The following is a 13,497-nucleotide window of genomic DNA, read 5'->3' as shown; positions in this document are numbered from 1 at the left end:
GGTGTTTTTGCCTCTGTTTCAGGGTTTTAACATCAAAAGTGTACAATCACAGGGTTTTAAACTGAATGTATGGGACATTGGTGGACAGAGGAAAATCAGACCATACTGGAGGAATTATTTTGAAAATACTGATATTCTTGTAAGTACTCCTTCTGATGTGCTAGTTCATAATCCTTTCTGCCCTGTGCAAGAAACGGTGACACTGTAACACCCCCATCCCAGTACTGGGTATTGAACCCAGAGACCCTCCAGCATTGAACTATATATCCCCTGTACCTTCTGTCTATCTCTCTACCTATTTATTTGTTTATAGATAGGATCTGGCCAAGTTGCCAAGACTGGCCTTGAATTCGCGATCTTCCTTCCCCCCTGTCCTAAGTAGCTGACTGCCCAACTGTAATGTTCTTTCTCGTCAGTAGTTCCATTGCCTTGATGTTAATTGTGAGTTGGCAGAATTACATTAGGCTTCAGGCTGGAGAGGAGAAACATCTCTGTGTGACAAGTATATGATATTTTGCTGTGGCTCAGTAACAACATTACTCCCACCCACCTTGGCAAAGTAAAGTGTTTATTAATTACCATAGTGATTTAAACAGTAGAAGGGAAGTCAGAAGATCATAAGCTGACTCTGTCATCTCAAGTGAATCAATAAATCAAATATATCCAGAAGAGAGCAACCAAGATAATGAAAGTCCTGGAAACAATGTTGGATAAGGAATGCTTGAGAGGCCTGACAGCGTTGTCCCTAGAAAAAGGAACACTAGAACTGTCTTTCATTGCTTCCAAAACTACCTTAAGTGTCTGAGGGATTAGCCTTATCATGAATAGTTCTAGAGACTGAGCTAGGAGCAATCTGGGAGTTTTAAAATGATAGAATTTCATTCAGAATAAGGAAGAAGTTTCCTATAGCTACAACTGCCCAGAAGTAGAGCAAGCTGCCTGGTGTGTTGGGGATTCTCTGGCTCAGGTGCCATTCCTCCAGGCAGAGGCTGACATTTAGCACATTTGGTTCCCTACTCACTGTCACTTCTTCTTCCTCCTCCTCCTCCTCCTCCTCCTCCTCCTCCTCTTCCTCTTCTTCTTCTTCTTCTTTTTCTTCTTCTCTCTCTCTCTCTCTCTCTCTCTCTCTCTCTCTCTGTGTGTGTGTGTGTGTGCACGTATTAGTGAGATTGAACCCTAGCTTCTGCCTCAGACTTCTGAGTAGCTGGGATTACAGGCATACAGCTTCACTGACATTTTCTCCAAGACTTCTGTTTCAGAATTCTGGGAGAGTTCACTGACTGTATACAGAATTTCTCCAATACCCCAACTTCTCAGTCTTATATATGTGTGTGTGTATGTATATACACATATGTATATATATGTAATATGTTACATATTTTAAAATATATATATATATATAAAGTTTTTTCACTAACCTCTAACTGAAAGCTTGGATTTACTTCAGTTATGATGATGGGCAGTAAACTACAACAACATCTGCCATATCTTTGTCTTTATTACTAACAGAATTCATCTTGTATCTCAAATAGCTTCTCTCTCTTATGGCTTCTGGTGTGACTCTCTCTTTTGGATCATTCCTGTTGACATTCACACATCCTGTGGTTTCTCATTTAAAAAGAAAAAAATAACAAACAACTTTTCTGTTGACCCTTCTAGGTACTGTCCCATTCCCTGGCCTCCCTTTATAGCAGGAGTCCTTGAAGGAATTTTCTCCACACTGTCTTTAGCTCCTCTACTCCCAGTTACTCTTGAGCCTTCCTTTCAGTATCACCAATAATTTCCATTGCTGAGTTCAGAGTTTGATTTCCAGTACTCATCTTCCTTAACCTGCCATCGTGTTTCACATAGTCATTTGTGCTGTCCTGGAAACATTACCTTTCCTTGGTTTCCAGGCTACCATTCCATGTTATTTTCCTCCTAACTCACTGGCTCCTCCTCCTCAATCTTCATTTTTTTTTGTTTGCTTGGTTTTGGTTTTTGTTTTTTGTTTATTTGTTTGTTTCCTTCTTGTTGTTGTTGTTGTTCTTTCCTTATCACTTGCTATAGTTTGGATCAGGAATGTCTCCCAAAGACCCGTGTGTTAAGGTGGAACCTATAAGAGGTGGGGCTTGATGGGAGGATTTAGGTGATTGGGGATGTGCTCTCAAAGGGAATTTAGGACTCTGGTCCCTTCTTCTTTCTTTTTGTGTCCTTGCAGTGAGGTGAGGTGCATAGCTTTGCTTTACCACATGCTGCCATGATATGTTGCCTCACCACAGACCCAAAAGCAACAGGGCCAACAGACCACTGGACTGAAACCTCCAAAACTGTGAACCAAAATAAACCTTTTCTCTTTATAAGCTGATTGTAATTTGTTACAATAATGGAAGGCTAACTAACACATCTCACAATCTCCAATTGTTTGGATGCCCTGGAGGTCAATCCTTGTTTTTCTCCTCTATGCCATTGCTTAGGTAAATTCATCCAATTTTAGGCTTTAATTATCATGTACATAGTGATGAATCCCAAAGTATTATCTCAGGAGTTCATTGATAGCCAGCTGCCCATTTGACATCTCCCATTCAGTGGCTCAGAAGCCCCTCAGCCTCAGCAAATTTCTGTCTTCATCTACTACTGCCCAAACCTGTTCCTCCTTCAGTCTTTTCAGTAAAGGGCAGTTCCGATCATCCAAAAACAACAGAATCATCCTTAGCTCCTTTTCTTCTCACTCCTCACGTCTGGTCTATCAGCAAATTCTGCCTGTTCTACTTCAAAACATTTCTAGAGCCTGACACTTCCTTCCACCTCCACTTCCACTATGTGCTGTTCATTATGGTACCTCCCTGATCACCTCTCTGCTTCTACCCCTGCCACCCTGAAGGCTCAGCACTGCTGCTAGGGTGATCATGTGGGGCTGGGGTTGTGGCTCAGCGGTGGAGCACTTGCCTCACACAAGTGAGGAACTGGGTTCGATCCTCAGCATCACATAAAAAATAAATTCATTAAATAAATAAAGATATTGTGTCCATCTTTAAAAATATTAAAATCTTTAAAAAAAAAAAAAAAAGAAATCCAACCTCCCCATCTCAAAGTAAAAGCCAATGTTCTCCTGGTAGCCTCTTTGCCCTCTGCATTCTGGCTCCTTGTTAATTCTCTGACTTCATCTTCCGCCTCTCTCACTTGGTTCCAGCCATAGTAGCCTCCTTGCTGTTCCTGGCACACCAGCATGTTCCCACCTTGGAGTCTTTGTCATTGCTGTTTCCACTGCTAGATTTCTTTTTTCTTTAGATTTCCTCATGACTTGCCCCCTTACTGCCTTCAATACATCACCTTATTCCTGAGACCTTTCCTGATTATTATATGTATATTTAAAATTATAGCCACTATCTCCACCTTCCCAACACTGTAATATTTCTTTTTTTTTTAAAGAGAGAGAGAGAGAATTTTAGTATTTATTTTTTAGTTTTCAGCAGACACAACATCTTTGTTTGTATGTGGTTGCTGAGGATCGAACCCAGGCCGCACGCATGCCAGGCGAACGCGCTACCACTTGAGCCACATCCCCAGCCCCCACTGTAATATTTCTTTGCTTTCCTTATTTTTTTCCTCCATCAGACTTATCATTACTCAGTACCATCAAGTTCATTTTTGTTTTCTTCAGTGTTGAGGATCAAGCCACTGTCTTGCATGTACAAGGCAAGTTTTCTAGCTATATCCCAGCCCACCATGAGACATTTTTATTTGTTTATTACCTATCTCTCCCACTGAAATGTAAATTCCATGAGAACAGGAGCTTTTGCATTTTTTGTTTAACTGTTGTGTCTTTAGTGCCTAGAAAGGTACCTGAATGAATAAATGTATCTTGTTATGGATGGATTCTGACATCAGGCAGAATGTGGAGTTATTTAACTTCTAAATTCCATTCCAACTCTAAGGTTCTGCGGTTTTGTTATTGTGGTCAAGTCCAAGGGCTTGCTGATTCCTTCTATAAAGTGAAGAGATTGTCTACTTCATGTTGGGAGAGTGATATGAGAAGTGAATTCATTCACTCCCTGTCATTCTTAAATGAAGAATGCCAAAATATGAAATCTTCCCACCATCAACAAACATATTTGAGGTACTGAGGTGGGTTTCCCATAGGTTCTTCATGTTACTAGCCCTCTGTGAAGGGAGTTCCAGCTATTCCTGATATCAAGTTAAAGGTTTAAATGGATGAGAGGAAAACCATGAGAAACATGCATCCATTCATTTATCCATTTATTCCTCCCAAATGTATTATATACCTTCTAGGAGAATGAAAGAGAAATGTTGAGTAAGAAGAAAAATTTTTCTTTAAGATAAAAAGATAGCCAGGTTCAGTGGCAACCTGTAATCCCAGCAGCTCAGGAGGCTGAGGCAGGAGGATTGCAAGTTCAAAACCAGCTTTAGCAACTTAGCAAGGTCCTCGGCAACTTAGTGAGACCCTGTCTTAAAATAAAAAATAAAAATGACTGGGGAAGTTAGATGCTTTCCTGAATAGCAAAAATGAACCACTGGAATTTGAAATTAAAGAAAAGTATTACTTATCAGCCCACAAAATGAAATACTTAATCAGAAATCTAACAAAATATGTACAGGATCTATATGAGGAAAATTTAAAAACTGGTAAAAGAAAATCTTTGCCTGTCATGTGTTCAGTCCTCAACAGAGAAATAAACAAATAAATAAATAAATAGAGAAATATTCCATGTTCATGGATAGGAAGACTCAATATTCCTAAAATATCAATTATACCCAAATTTATAGAATTGATGCAATTCAAATCAGAATTTCAGCAAATTATTTTGGAGATATTGATAAACTGATTTCAAAGCTTATATGGAAAAACAAAAAGTCCAGAGAGACAGTACGGTACTGAAGAAGAAAAAACTAGAGTTTTAACACTACCCAACTTAAAGATTTACTATAAAGTGAAAATACTCAAGACAACACATATCAAAGAAAAGTAGACAAATTGATCAGCGGAACAGAAGAGAGAATCCAAAAATAGACCCATAGGAATATAGTCAACTGAATTTGAAAAAGTAGTAAGACAATTCATTGGAAGAAGGATGATATTTTTCTGCAAATGGTGCTAGAACAATGGAATATCCACATTCCAAAAAAAAAAAAAAAGAGGAATCTAACACTTCTAGAAGATAACATATGAGAACCTTGGGTTTGGGTGGAGAGGTTTCAGATACACCAAAAGCACAGTCCATAAAAGAAAAAGTTAAGTTGGGCTTTATTAGAATTTTAAACTTCTGCTCTATAAACGATAATATTGAGCATATGAAAGGACCCTGAGTTCAATCTCCAATACCACCACAAAAAAAGGGGAGGGGACATTGCTAAGAAAATGAAGAATCAAGCGACAGATTAGGAGAAAAGATTTCTAAAACATGTATCTAAGGGCTGGGGCTGTAGCTCAGTGGTAGAGCATCTGCCTAGCACGTGTGGAGGCACTGGGTTAGATCCTCAGCACCACATAAAAATAAATAAATAAAGATATTTATGTATCTATAACTAAAAAAAAATAAAAATAAACATATCTAATCTAATAAAGGACTTATATCCAAATTATACAGAGAACTCAATTTCAACAATAAAAAAACCTGATTTAAAATATAGGCAAAAGATCTGAACACATACCTCACCAAAGAAGATCTACAGATGGCAGAAAAGCATATGAAAATACACTCAGTATCATATGTCATTAGGGAATTGCAAATTGAAACAATGAGAAAATGAAAATAAAGGCTGGGGTTGTAGCTCAGTGGCAGAGCACCCTCCTCGCATGTGCGAGACCCTGGGTTCAATTCTCAGCACCACATAAAAATAAATAAATAAAATAAAGGTATTGTGTCCAACTACAACTAAAACAATAAATATTAAAAAGAGAGAGGAAAAAAAATAAAATAACAGTGAGATTGCTACTAAAAGGGCTAAAATCCAGAAATTAGACGATACTGAATGCTGTGGGAATTTTTTTTTTTTAAGGCAGGGATTGAACTCGGGGGCACTCAACCACTGAGCCACATCCCCAGCCCTTTCTTGTATTTTATTTAGAGAAGGGTCTCACTGAGTTGCTTAGTACCTCCCGTTAGCTGAGGCTGGCTTTGAATTTGTTATACCCCTGATGCTGGTGGTGCCTGGCTTGGGAATTCTTCATTACTGGTAGGAATGCAAAATGGTACAAATACTTTGGAAAATAGTTGGTAGTTTTTGTTTTGTTTTTTAATATATTTTTAGTTGTAGATGGACACAATATCTTTATTTTATTTGTCAATTTTTTTATGTGGTGCCATGTTTTGAACCCAGTGTCTCACACATGCTAGGTAAACGCTCTACCACTGAGCCACAACCCCAGCCCCCCTGTTGGTAGTTTCTTTTTTTTTTTTTTTTTTGGTAGTTTCTTTAAAAGCTAACCAAAGTCTTACCATACAATTCACTAGTGCTACAAAGTATCTACCCAATTAGTTGAAAACTTATGTACCATACAAAATCCCACATATGAATAGTTATAGTAGCTTTATTCCTGATTGCCAAAAACTAGATGTAAGCAAGATGCCCTTTAATAGGGGAGTGGATAAGCAAGCTTTGGTATACCTGTTTAATGCAGTATTATTTAGTGATAAAAAGAAATGAGTTGTCAAGCTACAAAGAGACACGGAGAAACCTTAAATATGTATTGTTTTAAAAGGATACATACTCTATATTTCCAGCTATATGACGTATGTGCGCGTGCACGCTATAGATTGAACCTAGGACCTTGTGCAAATTAGGCGAACACTTTACTACTGACCTACATCCCCAGTCCTTTGTGACATTTTAAAAAATCAAACCTATAGAAATTTATAAATGTCTTTACTTAGTAAAAGATCAGTGGTTACCAGAGGTCTGAAGAAGGGAGGGGAAAGATGAATAGGTGACATATAAGGAAGGGATTTTCAGGGTGGGGAAACTATTTTGTATAAAACTGTAATAATGGTTATATGTTATTGCAGTGCTGAGGATCCAACCTCAATCGATGCTAGGCAAGCATGCTACCACTGAGCTACACACACTTTATTTATTTATTTTTTTAATTTATTTTTTTTATTGGTTGTTCAAAACATTACAAAGATTGCAGAATCACATCAGTTACACATCCACATTTTTACATAATGCCATATTAGTACCTGTTGTATTCTGCTACCTTTCCTATCCTCTACTATCCTCCCTCCCCTCCCCTCCCATCTTCTCTCTCTACCCCATCTACTGTAATTCATTTCTCTCCTTGTTTTTTTTCCCATTCCCCTCACAACCTCTTATATGTAATTTTATATAACATTGAGGGTCTCCTTCCATTTCCATGCAATTTCCCTTTTCTCTCCCTTTCCCTCTCACCTCATGTCTCTGTTTAATGTTAATCTTTTCTTTTTTTTTTTTTTTTGAGAGAGAATTTTTAATATTTATTTTTTAGTTCTCGGCGGACACAACATCTTTGTTGGTATGTGGTGCTGAGGATCGAACCCGGGCCGCACGCATGCCAGGCGAGCGCACTACCGCTTGAGCCACATCCCCAGCCTGTTAATCTTTTCTTCCTGCTCTTCCTCCCTGCTCTGTTCTTAGTTGCTCTCATTATATCAAAGAAGACACTTGGCATTTGTTTTTTAGGGATTGGCTAGCTTCGCTTAGCATAATCTGCTCTAATGCCATCCATTTCCCTGCAAATTCCATGATTTTGTCATTTTTAGTGCTGCGTAGTACTCCATTGTACACACACTTTAAAGCACAAAGAATGAACCTAGTGTTTCAGTATCCGTTCGTTAATTATACTGAAAGAATCACACTAATGCAAGATGTTGCTAGGGGAAACTGGGGCTGTGGGTAGAGGTGGAGTAGATATATAGAACTCAATTGAGTGCTACCTACTCAATTATTCTATAAATCTACAACTATGCTAAAAAATGAAGTGTTGATTTTTTTTTAAGGTATAGATTCCCTCTTCCTTTTTTTTTTTTTAAAGAGAGAGAGAGAGAGAAATTTTAATATTTATTTCTTTTTAGTTTTCGGCGGACAACGTCTTTGTATGTGGTGCTGAGGATCGAACCTGGGCCGCACGCATGCCAGGCGAGCGCGCTACCGCTTGAGCCACATCCCCAGCCCCCCTCTTCCTTTTTGAATCAGAGAGTTGGGTTAAAGCTGGGCATGGTGGCACACACCTATAATCCCAGCAGCTTGGGAGGCTGAGACAGGAGAATCACAAGTTCATAGCCAGCCTCAGCAACTGCAAGGCGCTAAGCAACTCAGTGAGACCCTGTCTCTAAATAAAATACAAAATATGGCTGGGGATGTGTCTCATTGGTCAAGTACCGAGTTCAATATCTGGCACCAAAAAAAAAAAAAAAAAAAAAAAAAAGAGCTGGGTTAAAGCAGGTGTCTAAGAAAAAGAGCAGTCCTATCTCTTCATCTGCTAGATATAAGTACTTTGAAAGAAATACCCAAAGAGGAGCCATATGTAAGGACTTTGGTAATTGTGAAGCTCCATAGGAAGTCTCAGGAACCTGTGGTCTACAGGTAAGGGTAATTTTAAATCATTGGCTCTCACATCTTGAGAGAAGATCAAAAGGTGGTTTTAATATGACTCTGGATCCCACATTCTTGTTTGTTAAGAGTGCCAGAAATTATCGCACCATTCAGCACAAAGTAGTTCAGAACAACCCTAAAGAAGCTTCCTTCAGCCATATAACCAACTAGTACAAGATAATATTTTGGGTTGAGATCAACTTTTCATTATTTCCCAGTGCCATTTGAGATTAAACAGTTGTTAGAAGCAGCTGAGTCCCCAGGGTGAGAGTCTAAGGCCTTGGGAGCCAAGCTCTTTGTGCTGGTGTTGTGGTAGCCTGGAGCAGCAGTGTTGATGGGCTGTTTGTGTTTAATAGTCTTCCATTATTGGTTGAAAAAGACCCATTACACTCCACTCCACCCTGCTAGGAGAGCGGGATTGAGGCTTGACACATTTTGTTACCTAGTTAAGTCTTTCAATTCTCTCTGGAGTGCCATGATAAAATCTTGCTTTAGAGCAGGGATGGCCACATTGATCCTGCCTGCCTCCTGTTTTCGTATAGCCTGAGAGCTAGAATGGCTTTTACATTTTTAAGTGGTTGAAAAAAATATTAAAAGAATAATATTTTGTGACACATGAAAACTATATGAAATTCAAATTTCGGTGGAACGCAGCCACACGCATCTGTTTACAGATTGCCTTTGGTTGCTTTCTCACTGCAATAGTAGCGTTCAGAAGTTGCAAATAAGATTGTATGGGGGCTGGGGATGTGGCTCAAGCGGTACAGGCGTGCGGCCCGGGTTCGATCCTCAGCACCACATACCAACAAAGATGCTGTGCCCGCCGATAACTAAAAAATAAATATTAAAAATTCTCTCTCCTCTCTCACTCTCTCTTAAAAAAAGAGAAAGAGAGAGAGAATTTTTTAATATTTATTTTTTAGTTCTCGGCGGACACAACATCTTTGTTGGTATGTGGTGCTGAGGATCGAACCCGGGCTGCACGCATGCCAGGCCAGCGCGCTACCGCTTGAGCCACATCCCCAGCCCCTACTACTGACTTCTGACAGAAAAAATTTACCTGCCCTTGCTTTAGAGCATGCAGTGGCTCTTTAATGGTTTAAGAGTCAGAGCAACTCCTAAGAGTTACTCCCTGGGAACTTGACCCTGAGAACATCTGACTTCAGCTTTCTTAGTTTGGGGGAAGTGACTAAGAACTAGAACTTGAAGTATGATAGAAAGGAGAGGATAAAAGTATCTTCCAGTTTTCTTTAGGCCAGGAATGATAACAGCCTTTTGTGCTTCCTCTCTCTCTCTCTCTCTCTTTCTCTCTCTCTCTCTTAATATTTTTAGTTGTAGATGGACACAATACCTTTCTTTCTTTATTTATGTGGTGCTGAAGAATCAAACCCAGTGCCTCACATATGCTAGGCAAGTACTCTACCACTGAGCCGCAACCCCAGCCCCAATAACAGCCTTTCTCTCTCTCTCTCTCTTTATTTTTATTTGTTCTAATCAATTATACGTGACAACAGAATGCATTTTGACTCATTGTACACAAATGGAGCACAACTTTTCATTTCTCTGGTTGTACACAAAGTAGAGTCACACCATTCGTGCAATCAATCATACATGTACATAGGGTAATAGTGTTCCTCTCCTTCCACCATCCTTCCCACCCCCACACCCCGTCCCTCCCCTCACTCCCCTCTGTCCAATCCAAAGTTCCTCCATTCTTTCCTTTCCCACCCCCATTATGGATCAGCATCCACATATCAGAAAAAACATTTGGCTTTTTGATAGATAAAAATACATGATAAGGCTTCGGGTATGGCTTTGTGGTAGAGTGCTTGTCTAGCATGTGTGGATCTGATCCACAACACCAGAAAAAAGAAAAAAAAAAAAAGATAGTAGCTAGGTGTGTTGACATACCTGCAATCCCAACTACTCAGGGAGGCCAAGGCAGGAGCATTGCAAGTTTAAGACCAGCCTCAGCAATTAAGCATCTCTGGTTCCAATCTCCAGTACTGAAAAAAAGTGGGGGGAGGGTAATATTTTTTCAAGTTACATTCATGTTATTACTATACTCCACTTACATTATTATCAGTTTTGTATTTAAACTTAATATAATTTAAACAAAGTAACTTTGTCATCATTTCCATATGGAAAGTAGAAGTCAAATGAAATGGACCTCAAACACTTTTTTTTTTTTTTTTGGAGGGGAAAAAAAAAGAAAGTTTACTGCTTTGCTAGCAAAAGAGAGCCACAGGGGACTCCTGTCCCAAAGGCTGTGATTCTGCCCATCCACTGGAACAGGGGGTTTAAAAAGGTGATTCAAAGGTTACATTCCATGTGTTCTCTGTTGGAGTTGTAATTCACTTGTTAGTTTGGGAGATAATTATTTCTGAGATCTCCTGGTACCACCCCCAAAGTCTAGATTACTTCAATTCTAAGGTAGGTATATACTCAAAGACAGATAAATCTGTCTAACCTGGGGAAGAAAGGTAATCCTGTTTCCCCTGAGATTAGGGAGGAGGAGAGATTAGGGAGGAGTAGGGATAGAATAAGAAACATGTCCATTTTAAAAATAAATTGCAGTAGCAGAGCAACAAGGGCTACATTCAAAGCATAAAGTGAACCACTGTGACATTTCCCACTGTCAATCTCTACATTCCATTTCTATGGAAAAATGAGCAACACCATCTCCAGACTGCTTCCTGCTGAAATGGGGGAGAAATTGGGGGAAGTAACCCAAAAATCCCTGTCCTCTATCAGGTGAAGCTTGAATAGTTAAGGGCATTCAGCATCAGAATAGTCCAGACGTCCACAGTGACAGACGGCTGGTGACTGGAGAAGGTATATATAGGGCAGGGATCATGCTAAGACAACAATAAGCAAGACAGCAAAGCATTACTTTTCTTTCAAACACCTTTTAAAATATTATAGGCATCTGCGGGGCTCAGTGGCACACGCCTGTAATCCCAGGCTCAGGAGGCTGACACAGGAGGATCGAGAGTTCAAAGCCAGCCTCAGCACTAAGCAACTCAGTAAGACCCTGCCTCTAAATAAAATATAAAATAGGACTGGGGATGCGGCTCAGTAGTCGAGTTTTCCTGAGTTCAACCCCCGGGACCAAAAAAAGAAATAATAATATAGGCATCTCATTATTTCCATAATACTGCTTGGACACATTAACACTGCTAGGGAGTAGAAAGAACAGCGGTGATCAAAAAACCACAAGTTATGCAGCCACCTTGAATCAGTTTAATTCCCCTGTTAGACTTCAGCTCAAGATATGGTAGAAAACCACATTCTCCAGCCACCTCTCCTCCCTGCCTACTGGAGAAATACTGAGGAGAAATACTGAGGAGCAATGAAATGACCAAAAGGTGGCAGCAGGAGGGAGGAGGAGCAGAAGCAGGAGGAGAAACAAAGGACCCTCCCTTCAGTCTCTGCAGGAGCCAGAGTTGCCTGAACTTCATCAAGGGAAAAACCTCTTCCTTTAGGTCTTCCTTCCACAACCAAAAGAGAATTTCAGAGCACCTGCCAAAAGAGATGTGAAAGACTGCCTAAAGCATCATTCAAAGGCTGTGGTGGGAACCTTGCTTTACAATAGTTTTATCACTTGATATTTGAAGGTCTTTATTGTTTTAAAACCAGTCAGAGGAGTGTTTAACTTTCTCTGATAACCTTCTGGTTAAAAACCAAGAATTGGGGCTGGGGATGTGGCTCAAGCGGTAGCGCGCTTGCCTGGCATGCGTGCGGCCCGGGTTCGATCTCAGCACCACATACCAACAAAGATGTTGTGTCCACCGAGAACTAAAAAATAAATATTAAAAATTCTCTCTCTCTCTCTCTCTCTCTCTCCTCTCTCACTCTCTCTTTAAAAAAAAAAAAACAAGAATTTTTTTATTAATTATTAATAAAGTCAAATTATTAATTAAGTTTGTTTATAGATTTTTTTTAATTCTGGAGGGTTTTTTGTATGATTAAATTAACCAGTACCTATTCTGTTAAATAATAGCAACAATATCTCTTCTCATCTTTAGTTGATGTTCAGAAGGAAACATACCTGTGTGGAAAAAATGGGGTGGGTAAAGTCTGAGAAGGACCCTGAAAAGAGCATGCCACCAACAGAGCACATTTGTGAGGGTTGAGCCCAGGGAGCCCTGCCCTGGAGCTACATCCCCAGCCTTTGTGCCCCCCCCCTTTTTTTTTTGAAGAAAGGATCTTGCTCTAATCCGTAATCCTCCTGCCTCAGCCTCCTGAATCCCTGGGATCAGGGTGGTGCCATCATGCCTAGCCTCACTTGGCCCTTTTCTTAAGAAATAAAAGGAGCAGTTGTTTTATAGACTTAAACCTAGTATTATTATTTAGTGATTTTCAAATTTCATGAAAGTTACTTGAGAAAAATGCTAAATGAGAGGAAGAATTTGTGTGCAGTTTGGGAAAATTCTTCTTTTGAATCTGATAATAGAAATATTACCTGAAAAGCTTCATGTCAGAGCAATAAATAGCAAATGATTATTGAGTGGAAATGAAAGCCTTCTCATTAGCTTTCAGCCCCTGGGCTCTCCAGCATTTGATCATCCTCTCCACTATTGAAACTCCCTCTAATCTCCCTCTCCCTACTGTTTTTTATCATATCAGATGAGCTTCACCCCCCCACACCTTTATTCAGATCCTGGCTCCCAGCACATCTGTCCCCTGCTTTGTCACTCCTGTCTTGCTCAGTGACCTGCACACCATCTCTAGACAGTCCTCTGATCCCAAAACTCTCCCAGCAATTACCTGGCCCTCCTTGCTCCCTCTCATCTTCCTGAGTGTTGCTTCCTTGGAGATCACCCACAATTCCACGTAATTCTAGTTGGTCTTTTGTGTTGAAGTCCCCTCTCCCATTGCGTCCTTCTTTCCACACCTGTGTTTATGCTAAGCCCATTTCTTTTA

General features: G+C 39.8%; 1 protein-coding gene across 1 annotated transcript in view; it reads left to right on the top strand.

Moving 5' to 3' along the window:
* The window catches only part of ARL3 (ARF like GTPase 3), a 42,444-nt gene that overhangs the window by 13,623 nt on the left and 15,324 nt on the right, over positions 1 to 13,497 (top strand). The window contains exon 3 of the mRNA XM_081267953.1: positions 23 to 139. Within this exon, the coding sequence (XP_081124079.1) occupies positions 23 to 139 (117 nt within the window). The remainder of the gene's footprint in view (positions 1 to 22; positions 140 to 13,497) is intronic.

This window comes from Spermophilus citellus (assembly GCF_964194105.1).
Source record: "Spermophilus citellus genome assembly, chromosome: 15".
NCBI lineage: Eukaryota > Metazoa > Chordata > Mammalia > Rodentia > Sciuridae > Spermophilus > Spermophilus citellus.
Note: the sequence above shows the minus strand (reverse complement) of the source record. Positions and strands in the feature narration are given on the sequence as shown.